The 19,796-nt window shown below is 38.2% G+C and overlaps 2 protein-coding genes across 4 annotated transcripts in view; both read right to left on the bottom strand.

The window, feature by feature from the left end:
- Positions 1 to 46: 46 nt before the first annotated feature.
- Positions 47 to 5,268, bottom strand: LOC143701724 (uncharacterized). 3 transcript variants are annotated; one of them, XM_077195272.1, is made up of 2 exons: positions 5,090 to 5,268; positions 47 to 2,591 (listed from the first exon to the last, which is right to left on the bottom strand). In XM_077195272.1, exon 2 carries the CDS (start codon positions 2,520 to 2,522, stop codon positions 1,383 to 1,385), a length of 1,140 nt encoding a protein of 379 aa, XP_077051387.1. In that variant the 5' UTR covers positions 2,523 to 2,591; positions 5,090 to 5,268; the 3' UTR covers positions 47 to 1,382. The 3 variants fall into 3 exon arrangements, with proteins under 3 accessions (XP_077051387.1, XP_077051389.1, XP_077051388.1); XM_077195274.1 differs by having other exon boundaries at positions 5,095 to 5,238; XM_077195273.1 differs by having other exon boundaries at positions 4,867 to 5,219.
- A 2,041-nt stretch (positions 5,269 to 7,309) lies between these two features.
- LOC143701728 (uncharacterized) overlaps positions 7,310 to 19,796 on the bottom strand; it is a 32,967-nt gene continuing 20,480 nt past the window's right edge. The window contains exons 6-7 of the mRNA XM_077195286.1: positions 12,029 to 12,126; positions 7,310 to 7,573 (exon numbers count right to left, since the gene is read on the bottom strand). Coding sequence (XP_077051401.1) covers positions 7,355 to 7,573; positions 12,029 to 12,126 — 317 coding nt within the window. The 3' untranslated portion in view covers positions 7,310 to 7,354. The remainder of the gene's footprint in view (positions 7,574 to 12,028; positions 12,127 to 19,796) is intronic.

Below are 19,796 nucleotides of genomic sequence, written 5' to 3'. Positions count from 1 at the left end.
TCGGATCAGCTCACATGCAAACCATAAATGAATGTCACAACAAGGCTTGGTGAATATGGTATGATTTAATTGGTTATTAATCAGCAACAACGCTCATCCAAATCACAAAGTGAAATGATTCATACAGAGCGGCGATACAGAAATGTTTTGTACTACAGCACAGATGAGTAACCTAATTAGAAAGCGTGTACATGAAATGCACATAATGTCTATTGAACCATCATGTCGGAACCGTAACAGTTTTTATTAACATGAAAACACTTCTAGATGCATGATTTCTGCTAAAACAATCTGTTTTCAGCATCTACTGGTACATACAGATTAAAACTAAATACGTGAAAATTAATCAAGACAAGATCTACAGTTTACAACAAGAGAAGTCTATACGGTTTTACACAAACTAAGCAAATCAAGAGCAAAAAAAACTGGTTAAATGAGAAAAAGTTCAAAAAGACGAGAGATGTATATAAAACGCCATACATATGGAAATTAAAAATTAGGACCCATGAAGACTTGTCAAAACAGAATATAATGTATTCACATTTTGAAAAACAGAGGCATGTCTTAAAAAAGAAGCAATCACAATATTGGGGCAAAAATGAGGGGGTGCAGTAAACTAAGCACTCAACACCTATAAATGACCAAACTATCAGGCAACTCGGATGATAAAAAGTAGAAATTGAGACTTTTTCACTATAAAACACTGAACTCGGCGGGGTTGGTTTTACAGAGCTAAGTATGACCGATGATAAAAGAAATAAAACTACAGCAAAGACGCACTTAACTGTCATCCCCGAAAAAAAGCCGCAGATATTTCCACAGCCACTACTACATCGAATTAAAACCATCTGGGCGATTTGAACTTAAAAAAATGAGCCTTGAGTTTAAGAGCCTGTGCACACGGACTACTGTACAGGTATGAAGACACTACATCTGAAACAGTCTGGTTTGGTAGTTGCTTTGAAATTGTTGGCACAAACCATTGGTAACAAATAAGGTGTACTTAGCATGGTAACGTTTTCAACGGAACCATTAATTGTGCATCATCTTTTAGGATCCCGTGATGTTAACAGGCTACATACTCGTCCTTCGATTTTGCATGCTTAAAAATTGTACAATTTTTTTCCCATGCAAAATAATAATAATAATAATAATAAAATAAATCAATTATGCTCCGTCACATTGTGAGCAAACATTTCGGTTAATAATGAGATTAAAAATAAGAGAAAGAAAGAGGAAAACAAAAGTCTGGCATGGCAGGCAACACCAAAAGCACACTTATCAGATTAAAAAAAAAAATTTGCAAAAACATTATTGACATAGCCTATTAAAACCCTTCGAAAAATATACCCACCAATTTTCAATGAAGCCCCCCTATCTTTTTATTTCTTTTTTTTGAATTTGCCCACCATCTCGTTCTCACTAGTGTTGTTCACTTTTGAACAATCGATTGCATCCTCTTCCTCTTCTGGGTCTGCGTCGTTCTCGCTCGCCCTGGTCTCTTCTTCATCGTTCTGATTTTGCGACGAGTCGTCAGAGGTGCGGGACTGTTTGGGAGAGGGCGCGTCGGTCTCCTCTTCCCCCTCCGGTAACGCCGAGGGCAGTTTTTCAAGCACGAGAGCCAGTCTGACTTTGCTTGGACGACCTCTCTTACGGCGTGGAGCAGCGCCATCGGCGTTCGCCCCTTCTACATCTCCACCTTCTGAGGTGTGAGCCTTGATTTTGCCTGAACCAGGTGGTCGGCCTCTCTTGCGCGGAACATCTCCAACTTTCTTTTCGACGATCTTGACTTTCTTTCCAGAACCTGGAGGTCGGCCCCTCTTTCGAGGAGTGCCATCTGCGTTCCGTCGAATGATCTTCGGTTTGGTGCCAGAGCCTGGGGGTCGGCCTCTCTTTCGAGGAGTTCCGTCAGCCCGCTGAATCTTCTTCACCTTGTTGGGTGAGCCTGGAGGGCGGCCTCTCCTTTTTGGGGTCCCATCTGAGGACTTGGCAATTGAAATCTTGGCAGAACCTGTGGGCCGACCCCTCTTCCTCTTCATTGAGCCCATCGGCCTCCCTCTCTTTCGTGGGGAGCCATTAGCGTCAAGGCTGATTTCGCCACTACTTTGCTTAGCCACATCGTCAGATTTGCGAGGTCTTCCTCTTCCCCTTTTTTCTTTGGGGCCTTCTGCGATGGGATGAATGCGGGGTCTTCCGAGGGGCTTTGACAGTCTTCGCTTGCGTTGTAAACTCAACCTGTTAAGTCTCTCTGATTCTTCCTCAGGCGTGAGAGGGATTTTTCTCGGCCTACCAGGCATTTTTATCTTCTTTGGTCGACCACGTTTCTTCACCTTGTTCTTTATGACTATGTCAGGAGAAAAGAAGTCCACCTTTTTCGATGGCCTGGCATTGTGTGTCGGTGCTTTCTCTGCAGTGAACTTCTTATTGAGCGACCCTCGTGGTCTGCCTCTTCCACGTTTGGGTGGATGGGTGCTGCCGTTGGGCAGAGTGCTCTCAGATCCTTCTTTATTCTCAACCTCCATCACGGCGTTGCTTCTCGCTCCCAACTTCAGGCGTATCAGTGCCACACTTGTCTATTTGGTGCTGAGATTCTGAAAACAACAAGAGGAGAGAGTGAAAAAAAGGTTTTACATAAAGATGCAAAACATTTGAGTGCTTGAATAGACAACTTTCAGTAACCTAACATTAGCCACGTTTCCATTACCCTTCAAATTGCGAATTGAAAATACGCCCAATGGAAACAAATAAATTTCGTAAAAACTCCCATTTATCACAAAGTTTTTACGCTCACATGAGGTTTTTCAGACAATTCGAAAAAGAAATATTTCACATAACTGCAATGGAAACAGTTTTTACTCATTTACAGGTCACCTGACGTAGATGACGCGGTATGTTTGGACATAATACGAGACAGAGTTCTTTATTAAATTCATAAAAGACAAAAGAATTACAGAAATTCTGAATTCTAAACCTCAAAGAAATGGCACAATCAAGACCTCAAAGCAGCTATGAGGGAGAAACACCCAGAAACACCTCATACGCAGCCGCTCCGAGTATAAGGGTCTTTCCTTACCATTAATGCTTGGATAACACACATACGTCTCCTTCGATTAATAATAATGACCAGTGCAGTGGCTGAGATATACGTAAACCTACCAACATCCGTTGACATGATTTTTGGAATGACTTATCGCGAGAGGAAAAAATTACGTTTTAGTCGCATAACATCGGTTAATGGAAACGCCGTCATTTCGCAGTAGTTTTTGGTCTACATTTTGGCCGTGTGTCCACCAAAGCGTTTTTAGCCAGCTGAAAACGCTAGGCGCTCTGCTGAAAACGCCTCGCTGTGGGTGCTTGAGAGCGTTTTGGCAGCGCAGCGACACCATTTTTTCAGTTGAGACGTTTCGTTGCTATGATACAGAATATCCGCTGCACAGTTTACTTGTAACTGATTTCGCAGATAATTTGTTTCATACTAAAAAAATATTTTTCATCCATTTTGTTCGGTTAGCTCTGCTGGTTGACGTCGTTGTACAGAAAGAATGTTGTGACAGTTGGTCGGTGTGATATTAGTCCCGCCCCTCCTCCACTGTGATTGGACGGCTGTGTAAAAAGTGACAGTGATGAGCACTGCGTTTTACCCAAAGTTGAAAATTTTCCAACTCTCAGCGACCAGTAAAAAACGCCGGGCACTCAGCGCTTGAGCGTAAAATACAAGCTCAGCGCCTCGTCAGGCTCATGGCGTTTAAAAAACTTGGCGCTCCCATTGTAAACAATTGGAATTTTACGCCAGCAGCATGAAAAAACGCTTTGATGGACACATGGCCTTAGAAGAAATTGCAAAAGTTTTGTGCAAATCTGTAATGGAAGCGCACCTATTGTTTTCCCTCCAAATCCAGAATTTACTATTTCCATTAAAAAATATTTTAAAATATTTTTGTGCAAACATATGACAACTCAAATTAAAGATGTTTTTACGTACCCTGTATTTTGTAAGTTTCATACACAACCTCAATGAATCTATTTTTGTTTTCTGAAACTTTATTTTAGAAGATAGATCATTTACTGCAGACCTAGCCAGATGAAAATTAAACGAATGAAAGGTTAAAAAGAACATTTGAAAACATTTAAACATTTTTAGACTTTACAGGCCAGGTAAACAAACCAAACTATATTTATTTACAATATATTATTTAAAAAAAAGATTACTTGGACATGGCTGCAGTGTTCGAGGAGTCATTGTACAACATCACTGAATTAATTTATTTAGTTAATTCATAACAAATATAACTATGTTAATACCATTAGGGTATTTAAATTATAGTTAAAAAATAAATGTATAGTATTCATAGTAAAACACGGAAGAAAATTAAGTTTCTCAACCAAATTAAATGGAGTAACGTTACTTCAGCTGAGAATCAAAGGAGCTAAATGTCTACATTAATATTAAATATACACAAGTATTTAAACATAGAAATGCACTCACTGAAAAATATTTTATAAGAATGGAAGGGGTATGAGGTGCATTGGTGATGTTTTTTTATAATTTTGGGAGCAGTTTATTTAAAACTGACCGTATCGTTTATAGCACTGTTTGAAGACACAGGACAATAGAAAAAACCCATCACAGTATTTATAACAGAACACGCTACAGAAGTTCAAGCGCGTTGCTAGCGTATGTTACATCATGCATGCTTTAACGAATGCAAATGGACATCTTTATTACAGCAGGAAAAAATGCATCGATTTATACAGCGAGATCTTACATTTTCCAAAAAAAAATATTGACGATAACATTCTACTTGCTTTTAAAAATATATAGAGAAATAACGCAAAATTTGTGAGAATAAATTTCAAAATACACACGATTTCATGCAGAAGGACACGCATAAAAGAGCGGATGCTGTAGACTGGCTGCCATCATGTACAGTGAAGCCCGCGAGCTTTTGTAGTTCCAGGTAAAATGTGAGGCACTGGCGATTTTTGTTAGCAGCCTGCTAACCCGACTAAGACAACTTTTCAATGGAAAAAGAGACGGATTTCATTCGTTCGATATTAAAAATCGGCAAATATTCGAAACACAACGCACCTTACTCGTAAAGCGCTTTCACAACAGCAGAGATGATCTTTTTCATGCATTCGACAATATTTTCGATGCAAACAGCATCGGACAGTGGGCGGGCGACTGTGATTATTTGAAAGGCAATGCCTGTTCTTCCTCGTCTCTCGCTCGCCGCCGTGGGCTCATGGCACAGCGCCGCCTACTGTACTGGAGTGCAAGCGCGAAGAATGAATAAATGAGACTGAGTAAAATTAAATAAACAAATAAACAAGTTGTGTTTGTGTGAAATTGTGATTGTAATGTGACAGATCTGAATAATTTAAGCTATATTTACTGTATAGCTAAAGAACACCATACAATAATTCCAGTTATGAGTTGCTGAAAAGTAACGTGCAAACGTGTACAAATGAAGGTTTGTTTATCTTAGGCGAGCGTTTTTTTATCTTAATTTTTTTTAGAAAAGACGTTTGTTGAATAACACGTAAAATGGACCCATTGTCTGACAAATACAGCTAAATGGCTTGAGTTTTCACATCTGTCTCTCTCTGAGTGAACACACACATACAAGGGTTACCGCCCTTTTTAGCCAATCAGAAACGCGCTACTCATTTCAATCACTTGCCGCGTTTCGCATTGCTAACATCCGGTTTGCTGGCATATCTTTGGGGCGGATTTTCAGGGAGAGGGTTCTGGTTTAAAGAGAAAAGAACAAAACAGCTTAAACACTACAAGGGGTAAAATAATCAGAAATAATATGCGTAAATAGTAGGCTAAATATATAGTAGTAAATAAATTGTTTAATCACTATGTTTTATGGTGGGCCTAATGGTAAATAATGTGTCCATAAACATAGAAAACTGTGCGTGTGTGTATACAGATACACACAAGCACACAGTATAGGCTACTGTAAAAATGCTGGTTTGTTTACATAGACAAACTCAACCGTTGGGTTTAAAATTGTATTAAAAATGTAAACGAACGATTGGGTTTGTCCATACAGTATTTGACCCAAACAAGGGTTGAAACAACTCAGCATTTTTTAGAGTTATATAGCTTATTCAAGTGTGCTATAACTTAGCGTATACTTCTTTAAAACTAAAAATAAGAGAGTATACTGTCAATCTCCGTTTACTTAAACCGTAAAAGGAATAATTTGTAGGTAATGAAGCTTCCAGACTAGTGCACTGCACACATAGGCCTATAACAACAAGAAAATTAAAGATTTAAAATATGAGAAAGTATAAAGGCACAGTCAGAAGTCAGACTCAGCATAATACATATTTGACTAAATTATAGACCTAAGAATATTTTGCTTATTTGCCCAGTATACTTGTAGGCTATTTGATTGAGATATAATTAAATTGTAATTAGCCTATTCTGCTTAGTTGTGATTCCTCTTTTTATACGGTATAGCAGCCTAAATTCTTTTTTCACATACTATGGATTTTTAAGGTATACTCCAGCATGTCTTTCATACTATCTTATCTTAATGTTCAAGTTTGTAACAAGTCAGCTTTACGAAGAGCTTCCCTTACAAAGTTAATTTTATTAAGTAAACTTATTAAGTAACTAAGCAGCTGCAATAAAAAAAGAGTTAACTTAAGGTAGACTGTTAATTTAGTTATATACTTCTAACTTTTTTTGTTTATGAAAACACACTTTAAAGAATACTTTCAGTAAAATATACTAGTTTAATAATAGCTTTACTCCAAGTATACTTATAGTTTTTCTTTAAGTGAACTTAATATTATACTTAGTTTAGTATATTGTTCACTTTAAGTATGCACTGAATTTAGTGCGTTCAATAAAAATATCCATAAACTAATATCCAATAAGCCAAATAAACTTCCAAAAGCTGAAAAATAAGGTTAGTGCCAGGAAGTAAATAGTACACAATACTTGCCACATAAAGTGTACTTGGAAAACACACTTGAGCTTTTAAATTTACGTGATAAAAACTTTTAATTATAACTTACTTTTAAGTATAATTATATTTATTTATTTTTTTGTAAAGAAAGGTCAAATAAGAATAAATGAATGGAATATTAATAAAGAATACATTTACATCCATTTGAGCTATATGCTGTCAGTCTTTTTAATGTCACTGCCTTTAATGTGATGCCAGAAAGATCAAATCATTATTTTTTAAAGGAAGCAAATTTTACAGCGTATCAAGGTTCAAGGGAAAGTGAGAGACAAATTAAAAGCATAAATCATTTTAGAAAAAAAACTGACATTAAAAGAATAACATTTGATTTTTTTATTGCATTTATTGATTTGTACAGCACTTCATTATCCAATAAAATGTATGGTGATGAATGGGGCTGATATTCTATCAAATATTGTGACTGCATTTGTATCCTTACATAGGGACATGTTTCCTGAGAATGACTCTCCTCCATTAAACACATCGCAGAAAAGCTCTAGAAAATGATTGTCAAGATGTGGAAATAGTCTCTGATGGGTGCTGAAGTTCCCCATTATCAAAAGCTGGGAAACTTCCTTCAGGCCCTGCATGGGAAAGAAGAACATGTTTTGTAGGCATTGATGGCTCTCATCTCACTTCTAATGATTTCTTCTGCATTTTATGTTCCCATCTTTCCGAACACAATGTGAAATTGTATATTTTATCTGCCTCATATATTAAAACAAGACATTTGGTAAGGAACAAATTGCTTTCCTTAAAATATAGGCAAATACTCACACCAGTTCATAATTGATAATGGTGAGTGTCTTTTAAAATGAAAATGTGCTGTAAAAATAAGAAAGAAGGTTATTTGGTACCCTGCATGTGTTTGTCTGAAACAGAACATTAAGAGACCACCCGCTGATTTAAATGCTCAATCTCATCAGTTCGATCGCATCGTTGTGAAACAGATTTCTGGTGTGGCTGTCAAACGAATCCACTGCACACCAGATGGTGAAAGTTGATGTTCTGTATCTGATGTCTCAAAGCACCAGCAGACAGGAGTGGGACTGTTTTTCTTTGCCTACTCGGATCCAGGGGTATCTTTGCGTATAACTTAACCCTTGTGCATTGTTCAAATTCACTATCCTTTCGTTATGTTCGTGGCTGAAAACAGCCACTACTTTAAACTGCTGTAGAAATGTATCAGATAAATATTTTTTTCATTTTTTTTTTTTGCATAAACCTATTAATCAACCTCAGTCCTGATCAAAACTACTAAATGTTTTAAAAAAAATCAGGATTTTAACTCTTTAATTGCCAAATTCATAAATGATGTCACTGATTTGAGGAAATAAACACACAAAATGACTTATTTTCAATATAAAATGTGATTGTGGACTGGATTTTTTTTTTACCTTTTATCACAGTCTTGGACATGTCAAAGATTAGAAACAACATTGGTTTTGATGCATTGTTAGTTTTTGTGCAGCATCAGATTTTAACTTTTTCTCCCTCATTTACTGTTGGTGGCTGTTTTTGGCCCATTGACTTCCATTATAACCACATTTTTTGATTGCAAAGCCATGAAACCATATAATCATGCATTTTTGATTGTTGGTGGTTTTCCCCGTTGGGAAGAGGTAAAATTTGTAAATTTTACTGTTGATAACTAGGTGGCACCACTAACCCTTTAGATAGCCCTGTGCAAAAAAAAGCTTAGTTTCTGGGCTTTTACATGGAGTTATATGGAGTATAATAGCATATTAAAGTGTGTGTGTGTGTGTGTGAGACAGAGAGAGTGTGAGAACTCACCTTGATGCGTCTGAGAAAATCAAAACATCTCATCTCAACATACATCTCAGCTCTCAGAACTACATCGAGTAAACGAAAACAAAGTGCCTTTTGATGGTGAGAAATGCAGACTAAACAAAAACAAAGCAAGTGGATTTAAACACTTGCATGCAAGCCTGCTGGTCATTTGATTGTGAGAAGAGCAGCAAGCAACATGAGAAAGGGCTTGACTTGTAGTGAAGTTTTAGAGATGATTATGCAGCCTGAGCTCTCCAGTGAGTCTTCTCCCTCTGACACCACAGACTCAGGAGAGTCAGATCCTGATTTGGATGTGGCACCCTCATCATCCTCTCTAGCTTCCACTGAAAGCGAGGAGGATTCGCAGGATCCTGGATCTGGGTGGATTGGGAGAAACGGCGAAGTGTGGTTTTCCACCAACGCGGAGACAACTCCCTTTCTTCAGCCTGCCAGAGGCGTGACTCCAAGGCCGACGCGCTATGCCATTGCAAGGGTCCAGAACATGGATTCTGTGTTCAATCTGATTTTCACGGAGGAGATGATTGACCTCATTGTCAGCATGACTAACCTCCATGGAACACACACACACACACACACACACACACACACACACACACACACACACACACACACACACACACACACACACACACACACACACTAATATGCTATTAAACTCCATATAACTCCATGTAAATGCCCAGAAACAAAGCTTTTTTTTGCACAGAGCTATCTAAAGGGTTAATGGTGCCACCTGGTTATCAACAGTAAAAATTACAAATTGTACCTCTTCCCAACGGGGAAAACCACCAACAATCAAAAATGCATGATTATATGGTGTCATGGCTTTGCAATCAAAAAATGTGGTTATAATGGAAGTCAATGGGGCAAAAACAGCCACCAACAGTAAATGAGGGAGAAAAAGTTAAAATCTGATGCTGCACAAAAACTAACAATGCATCAAATTCAATGTTGTTTCTAATCTTTGACATGTCCAAGACTGTGATAAAAGGTAAAAAAAAAATCCAGTCCACAATCACATTTTATATTGAAAATCAGTCATTTTGTGTGTTTTTTCCCAAATCAGTGAAATCATTTATGATTTTGGCAATTAAAGAGTTAAAATCCTGAATTAAAAAAAAAAAATTAGTAGTTTTGATCAGGACTGAGGTTAATTAATAGATTTATGCAAAAAAAAATTGAAAAAAATATTTATCTGATACATTTTTACAGCAGTTTAAAGTAGTGGCTGTTTTCAGCCACGAACATAACGAAAGGGTAGTGAATTTGCCCACACTGTACTGTTGAGTTTTTGAAAAATTTCAAAGCATTTTCCCAAAATATGTGTAAAAATAAGATTTGTCACCAAAAATCATTCCATTTGCTGAAACACGGAAAAAGTTATGGCCAAATTAAGACTCAAAAATACCCCATAGTGGCTGAAAACAGCCACAACAGCACATAAGGGTTAATCATAACTGTTTGTTTTCATGGTTTGAGGCACTGATAGAACAAAAGACATGAACATATGGCTGGGAGAAAATGTGATGCAGATTACATAATACGTTCCTAATGTTATCCACAGGTTTGCTTTTATTTTCAGGCCACTGCACAACATTTCACATCAGATTTAATGGTTTATTTTCAGGTTACACAATGCAGAACCAATGTCTAAATTAATTTATACAATAAGTTCATCAAGGATGCATAAAAAATCTCATGACATCAAGATCTGAACTATGCTCCATGTGAAACATACTAAGTACAAACAAAAACACTCAAATCATACAATGAATCATACAGCTATATCAAACTATATCTAATTGAAACATGAACAACGCATATACGCTCGCTCTATGTACACTCTGTCTCACGCTGTAAAATACAATTATCTTCACTGCAGAAAAGCACCATGTCTCGTACGAGCTGCTCCAGGGTAACATCCATCACCAAAGCGTTTGGCAATAATGAGCACAAGATGGCAGGCTAGCCCATAAAATGGTTTCATTGAGCAGATCCACATCAAAGCCTCAGGAGAAATGTATAGAGGTCGTGAACCTAGGCTGGATTTGGATTGGTCGCTCCGAGTGGTCAGGGCACAAAGTCAGCCAATCGGTACCGTCCCTGACAGCTGCGTAAAAGTGGTCTGAAGCTGATGTCACTGCTGTCTAGAAATCTGTGGAGCCGTTTCAGGTAATGTGGAGTAGAAGTAGCATAGCGAGTTTAAAATCACAGTCAAACAGTCGTGCTAATGGTAACGTCAGTCACGACACAAGACTAGAGGGGAATCTGAAGGTCACTCAATATGCAAAATCTATGAATTCATTAGAAGTTACTTAGGATAATGTGTCAGTCAAATCATGGCAGGATCAGACTCCAGATGTTGCAGACAGATCATGTGTCATGTTAACACCAACTTTGCACTGATGTCATCATATACAGCTGTGTTCCCAAGGACCTCACCTGTGACCTTTAAGACATCACAGGTTAAGGGTCTCAGGGACACAGATGCACACTAGTTCAAATTCAAAGTATTCAGATGAACTCAAAAGTGAGGGGGAAATTCCAGCTCTGGGTTCATTTGAATGCAGCGACTTAAAGGTTCATTAAAAGAACCTCAGCAAAGTTTTTCCCACAAATTGCAGGTCATAGACTAAGATGTCATTGTACATTCTCAAGTAGATATACAGAAATAATTAAGACCACAGATTTATGACACAGCTTTTTATTATTTATTTTATTAAAAATATATAATTTACCACACCTTATGATATACTGATATATATATATATATATATATATAATTACAAAAAAATGCTGTTCTTCTAAACTTTCTTTTTATAAAATCTCCCAGAATACTGGGAGAAAATGTATTGCAGTTTCCACAAATATATTAAGCAGCATAACTGTTTTCAAAATTTATAATAATTAATGTTTCATGAACACCAAATCAGCATATTAGAATCTGAAGGATTATGTGACGCAGTAATGATTGCAGTAATGATGCTGAAAATCCAGCTTTGCCATCATAAATGACATTTTAAAATATATTAAAATAGAAAACAGTTATTTAAAATTGTAATAATATTCTCAATATTGCTTTTTTACTGTATTTTTGACCAAATAAATGCAGCCTTGGTGAGTATAAGAGACAAACATGATTCAATCTTACCAACCCCAAACATTTGAACGTTATTAATAATAACTATTGATCTTGGATGAGGACACTTCATTACCGTCCTACGTACCTTTGTCAGATTTGCCGAAAGAAAAAGTAAATGAATCGACCTCACAATGACGGTTTCTCCGAATCGAGTGACATCTGTGGATGTTCTGAGGCTGCGACCTGTGGCAAACAGAAACAAGGTTTAACATATTAAACTCATTTGAACCCTCAGGAATTGACAGCAACTGCCTAATTAACACTTAAATTAAGGCTAAGCATCTCTGCTTCAGCACCATAAAAGAGTGCGCAGTTTGTTCTGTCCGGCCCCCTGGTGGCAGACACCGAACACGACGCTTGAACCGAATGAACCCGAAGACAGATATGCACTGCCAGCAAACTGTCTCTGCACTCTCTCTCTGGCTGCCCTCCTTTTCTGCCAAGCCACAAACACAGAGGCATCGGTGTGTATGCCAGCGACACGTATCTATAAATGTGTGAGGCATATCATAAACCACCTGGCCTTTGTGCAGTAGATCATACGACATAGGCGGTGCGTTGCGGTTCTAAAATGTATAGAAAGCACGTAGTCCCAGAAAACTGCAAACGCTGCTCTCTCTTCCTCTGTCTGTCTCGGTCTCGTAGTGCCCCAGTTTTAAGGCTGTTTCCAAAGAAGAGTCGAGGGGGAAACAGCAGACAAAAAGGCAGATTTGGAAAGGCATGCAGGGAAAAAACAACAGTTTGCAGGTTTATATGGCAACGTCAAACGTTTAAAAAGCCGAACATATAAGTCGAAAGTCTTTTGCTCACTATTGCTGCTCGTCCCAACCTAATTTATGGCTAAACACGCGCTCACAGACATGCACGGTGCACCTCGTATGTTATACACTTAAAGAGTTGTCACGAAATCCGCTATAGTGTCTCCCGAGCGCAATCCGATGTTCGCTTCCTTAGAGCCGTAAGATAAACTAGTTTCCTCCATCCCTGTTTGACTTCTATCTCCCCACGGTCCCCCCGTGCTCTCTTCTCTTCTTCGTCTCTCTCCTAGCGTGGCGTTGATGCTGTGACACTCGTGGCAATCATGAGATAGGTGCGCTTTCAGCAGCCCACCATTATCTGATGCCGTCCCCTCTTCTCTTCCCTTTCTCTCCGTTTCTCCCTCTCTTCCTCTCATTACTCCTTCCTCCCACCCGACAGAAACCATGTCTAATCCCCCCAGCATCATAAATCAGTGTCACCTAAACACTAACGCACCCAACCAGCGTGTGCCATGGACGTTCAGACCTAGTGCTGCTCCCTGTCGTCACTGTCCCTGCCTCCGCGTCTCGCTCCTCTTCCTCTAACCAACACCACCCCCCCCCCTCCCCCTTCCTTCTCCTGCGTTTTGTCCATAGAAAATCTGCCGTTCTCTCTCTCTCTTTCTCCCCCCCACAGCAATGTCTGGCACTCGAACGCAAGAACAGTCATAACACCTTGTGATTGATCTCAAGGCTCGGAAGGGTGTCTTTGTGTGTGAAATGGAACAGATGAGACAATATGGGATAGATTGGGAGATTCGGAGTTAAAGATCATTTGCGAGATGGAGAGAAAGAGAGATTCCTCTCCCAGACAACAAAAGCTCTGAGGTGATTACCCTGCAGTAATAAAAAGTGTCACCAGCCATCATGCTGCATTATACTAAACTGCTTCCTTTGACAGAAAGATCTGATCTAATGACAGGTTGGAATAACTCATTTAAGGCTGTTTGAGGAAACTGTGCATACATGTTAGGTTACACATTTCAATTCAGACTGTATATAATATGGTACATTTATATGAGCTAGTAGGTTACATAATAATCCTATAGCCTACTTAGTTTTTATAACATACACTGGGGGCCGATAATCTGAGACCACACTAAATTTAAAATTTGGAAATAAGTAGGTAATGTATTTTTTATTTTAAAACAATAATGATGATAAAATAAAAATTAAGTTACCTATGTTGAGTTTAAAAAAATAATAATTTAAGATTGTGTGTATTTCTAGGTCACTAAGCAAAAAATAAATTTGTAACATCTATCATGTGACTCCTTTGTACAAAATATTTGTCTTATTTTATGTATAAAAATAAAAATGATAAAAATACTAAAATGAAACAATAAAAGTTAAAATTAAAAGGAAGGAAAAATGAAGGAAAATGAATAATATTTGAAACAAGAAAAATAAAAAACAACAATAAAATGTCAAATTAAAAGGAAGTGAAATGAGGGGGGAAATTATTAAAAATTTATTATTTATTATTATTTTACAAGATAGTAACGCAATGGCTGTAATAAAACCCATAACCACGGAGAATCCAAAAGATCAGTCTTTAATGACAAACATTTAGGACAACACGGAGAAATACAACCAATACCATAAACAATACAGGACATAGAACTAAGGAAAACGCAGGGCTTGAATAGACAGGTAATGATTAACGTAACTTAGGGACACATGCAAACTTAATGCATTACCATGAAAACAAACTACCAAAGGGAACACAGGTAAAACAGGAATGGAACACAGAAAAAACAAAGCCAAAACAGAACTACACGTGACATTACATCCACCTCTCAGAAGGCGCATCCTCATGCCGTAACAGTCCAACTGATGCCAAGCAAGCAAAGGATAGGGAGCCAGGAACGATGACAGAGTAAAATACCAGGGTGCTGAAAATGGTGGGAGGAGCCAAGGTGTAGACAGGAGCAGGAGGAGCCTGGAAGAAACCCAGAGTCCAGCCAGGATGATGCCCTATGGCAGGGTCAAGGGAGGCGGAGCCATGGTGTAGATCTCCTCGACAAAGCCATGGGGAAAATGGAAGGAGGCGGAGCTGAGCCCAGAGATCCGACAGAGAGTAGATGGACCAAAACAACACCGCAAACACCGGAGGCTGCGACGGAGCTGTTGTGATGACCCCTAAGGTGGAACCAGGGTATTGGAGGGCTGAGGTGGAGCCGGAGCAACTGAGGGCCAAGGTGTAGCCAAAAGGGAGGGCGGAGCCAGATGGAGCCGTAGGGGTTGAGAGACAGAGCGCACCAGACGGCTGACCAAGGTGTAAGCTGGAGGATCTAGGGAGCCCAGTGGAGACGTAATTTCGATGGTTCTAGGTGGAGCAGATGGAGGGAGGAGTCAGGGCGACGGGCCGAGGAGGAGTGATGGGAACAGCAGCTGGAGGCTCATCTGATAGGATTTGGGTGATGGAAGGCCCTCACATTGGGGAGGTCGAGGAGGAGACTGACGGGAGGCAGCAGAGATGGAGCAGAATATGCTCAGCTGGTAGGCTATGATTCCCTGAAGTATGGCAGCCATCTTTGTTTCATGGACACCAAGTTCCAGAAACACCATAAATTAAATCCTTGTGATTTATATGTTACTTGGTAAATTTTTACTTGGACAATTTTGCCATAATACACACCTTTTTTGCGCATTTTGGGATATCGCATTTAAAAAAAATGCTGAATGAAAATAATTCCATGATGCGCATAAATTCTAAAAATGCACATAAAAAACGTATGCACTCAATCGTGGCGTAACATTTTTTTATTCGATAAGAAGACATGCGCATAAACTACGATGGATATACATTTACTGAATAAATCCCTTGATGCGCAACAAAAAATTCACATGACTTTACCTCAACACAGGATGTGATCGGATAACTGGACTAACCAGCAGACCAATTTCTTTGCACGGTATCTCAGATGTTGGTTTTGTCATTCTGAAATGCTTGAGCCAAAGTCATTATCAGTCTATATCAGTCAAAGTCATTATCAGAATGATTTGATTTAATTTCCTCCCAGAAACATCTCACATGATTGCATTCCCTAACACCAGCATCCGAACATGACATGAAGATAACATGACAGTGTTTATTGCGTTTCAACTGCACACTCTGTGCGAAAAAAGAGCCACAGTGGCTTTCGCGATTCCAGCAACTTCCATTTTTATTACAGATATTTTGCGCTATTTTCCTATGTGGTAACGATTTTGTTCTCTTGAATACATGGGACGAAAACGCTGCTTCATTAGCCAACGTTATATTCGATATTCCCCACTGTATTGTTTAGTGAGTAAGTAAAATTTGCAACTTAAAATGGAAAAATAGCTATTGCCGTCAATAGAGAAAGATGCTATTTGTATCCAGATGGTGTAGTTACAACATCTACCAGTAGGGGTTAACTTAGTAATGCTAACCAGTCAATTTATCACAACTGGTTTCATCTTAAATACACAACAAGTATATAATCTCTAAGGATCTGAATACCAACAGCCTGTGTACAATACATATTCATGATCCACATTGTGAATTCACAAAACACACACTGATGAGGGAGCCCGAATAAACAAACAAACAAAGAAGTTATACAACCAATCATGGCCATAAAGGGAAACAAACAATTAGACGGATTAATCAAAAGATAACGAGCCAAAACACCAGAGACAGACAAAGTGTTTGGGGAAAATCAAGTAAACGAGAATCAGGTGATTATGACAGAAAGCCTGATGTGCTTTTAAAAATGGATGGGGATCAACGTGATGCTTTCAAAATTTCAATACATTAGCTTGCATTTTGATTCGAGATATTTAGAAAAAAACATCCCTTGAGACACCTGTTCTAGCATGCCATCAAATTAATGCATCAAGATCTATGGTGCATTTGTTTACGCCACTCAAATAATTGTCATTATATGATCAAACATGTGAAAAATCTGGAATTTTCCATCAAATAATAGTTTTTTTGTGCACAGGACCGTTTCTTTGTTCTCGAGTCAGTCTCAACCCAGTCTCTCCTGAGTGCGATTCCTCTGTTTCTCGTAATGTGGAGCTGAACGTCTTGGTGTGTGTTTATGTGTCTGGAAAAGAACAACGACAGGCACAGATTGCTGATATGTGCTCTTTTTATCTCTTAGAGGAGAAGGGCAACGCAATGCGGATCCTGACAAACCGTGTGACCGGCCAGACAGTCAGCGGGACAGACAGAGGAGGAGGAGACTGGTCTCATTAAGAAGAGTGCTGGAGAGATGATTGAGGGGCTAATTGCAAACACACACTGACCACAAAACTTAAAACCAATCCTAATATCCTGCTATTATTATAATGTATGTGCTTGAGAAGAAAAGAAGAGCAGTTTGCATCTGAATTCACACTAAAACTAGCTAATCTGAAGATTATGGGATATGGAAAATGAATAATGAAGTGTTGGATAATGAAATACCTGTGCGAATTGAGTCATTTTTTCAATGACAAAATACTTGCTCCTCTTCCAGTTAAGTCAGCTATTGTGTGCTTATCTACAGTACAGCTTGTAATCAAATAAAAAAGTGAGATGCTTTACTAACATTTATCCACAATTTTTTCTCCATTAAAAAGATTTGATAGTGTCTGTGTACGAAATAAACCCGAAAAAAAAAAAATATCCTCCTTTTTTTTAGAAATATAAATTATGATAAACAAATTCTGGGCTAGGTAGAATGTGTTATTAAAACACTTAATTACCTTAAAGGGTTCGTGTGGCGAGCAGGACGAGGCAGAGGGCCGTGAGAATGGGGCAAGGCTGGTGGCGTAATTGATAATATCCTGGCTCTTCCAAGCTTTATAATGGGAGTGAATGGTACCATGGTTTTGTAACCATAACCCTAACTATAATCACTGGCTTCCAGCAACGGCCGTACACAAGTCTAGTTCCAGCAGAAGAGTGACCTCTGACCCGACACATGATGTAGGATGTAGGAATAGCGTAGGCTTAGGTGAGAGTAGACACCTCTCACGGTTCAAACAAATAGGGCTGGGCAACAAACTCAAGCTCCTTCGACATTTCTCTTGAAAAATTACTCTTTTTAGACTTCTAATTCATGACCAGTGTTTTGTTTTGGTCTATCCTCTGCACTTCCGCATTTGTCAATACGTCATGCGTCGGGTCAGAGGTCACTCTTCAGCTGAAAATAGACTTGTGTACGGCTGTTAACGGAAACCAGTGATTATAGTTTAAAAAGTTACAGATATGAATATTATTCTAACAAAAATGCATCGCTTAGCTTCAGAAGGCCTTTTTTGGGCTTCAAAATCTAAGTTACCATTCACTCCCATTATAAAGCTAGGATGAGCCAAGAGATTTTTTAGGAGATTTTAAAAACATAAGGTTTTTTAATGGTGATTAATCACAGAAAAAAATGTGTGATTAATCAAGTTAATGTTTTTAATCGATTTACAGCACTAATAAAAATAAATAAAAAAGAAACATTAATAACTCTTATTCATGTTTATTTTTATTGAAAAAGTATGTATTTATGTTAATATCTGCGCAATTAATGTCTGCCATCCAGCACCCCCCATAACCCCCCGCCTACCAGATGCCATTTCAAACATTGATAATTAATATATTTTTGCTGACATTTATCAGTAATTCACACTGAAAAATTAAATGCATAAATGTTTAACATGAAAAATTGAATTGAGAAAGTCTTTTAAATTCCAATTCCAAATTCGCTTCCTGAAGCAAACGGGATGCAGAATTAGAAATGTGAAATTGAAGTAGAATAAAAATAGAACACATTCACTGCTCACTGCTGTAAGTGTAGTTTGAGCTACAGGTTGAACAACCCTATTAGGTACACTAAACACATTTAACCTCTTGTATATTTTCTCATGTCAATCTGTTATCTGCACCGTGTTGTTTTTAATTAGGATTTTACGAGACTTCATGGATTTGTTGGAGCCCTCTTGTGGATGGGGGCATTTGGGCACTCACCCAAAATGTCCATATGGGAGATAGGGGTGACTAACAGCCTGTTAATTAGTGCAACAAACACTGAAACTACAAAAACAACAACAAAGAAAGTGCTGTGCGGATTCACACCATATGTTGCAGCTCAATTTTAAGGCACAAACGATTCAAATGCTTGCTATATGCATCTGATGGTCATTCATACTCACCTCGACGTAATGGTGACACCGCAGGGAAAGCTAGAAGGTTGTACAGTTAACTCCAGGCTGATTATGATGCAAAACCATACAACCAACTACCTCAGCCTGCAGCGCACTGACTCGTGGTTCAATTTCTATATACTCTCACAGTCAGGTGTCAATATATTTCATGTGTAATGTCTTCCCCTACTGGACAACTGATGTAAAGCAACACATCATCCACTTTTGCAAAATTATATTACTGTAATGTACAAGTAGGCCTACTTCCCAAAGATTTTTGATGTTTTTTTTGCTCATTCAGAAAACACTGACACAAAAGAAATCAAACATAAATACTATAAATACATTAAAATGTCAATCAATAAATGAGCAAATAAAAAAATATTTGATAGAAGGTTCTTTCGGATGACTGATTGACTTTAGGATTAATTCACCTAACTTCGGTCATTATTTACTTACCATCATGCTCCAAACCCACCATCCGAACTCGTTAATTTTTTTTTTCGTCTTCGAAACACAAATGAAGATATTTCTAATGAAATCTGAGTGATTTCTGTCCCTCCATTGAAAGTCCACAAAACCAAAACTTAGATAATTCGAAAAGTTCATAAAGACATCGTAAAGAGTAAACCATATTTTGTTTAGTCCAAGTCTTCTGAAGGAGCACAATTGCTTATCAAATATGATATGGAAGCTGAAATGTGCTTTGTTGACGTGTAAAAAACCAATGAGGTTTCTTCTTGTGTGTCAAACAAGTACGATTGAACTCTATATATGTTCGATATTTAATGTTTATATGCGAATGAAAGCCTAAATCAAACCTTTTCAAACATATAAAGTGATTGTGTCTCTTCAGAAGACTTGGATTAAACCAATCTTTGTAAGGCCTTTTTGAAAGAACTTTTT

This window comes from Siphateles boraxobius, unplaced genomic scaffold (assembly GCF_051911475.1).
Source record: "Siphateles boraxobius isolate OS27281-9 unplaced genomic scaffold, OSU_SipBor_1 33, whole genome shotgun sequence".
NCBI lineage: Eukaryota > Metazoa > Chordata > Actinopteri > Cypriniformes > Leuciscidae > Siphateles > Siphateles boraxobius.
Note: the sequence above shows the minus strand (reverse complement) of the source record. Positions and strands in the feature narration are given on the sequence as shown.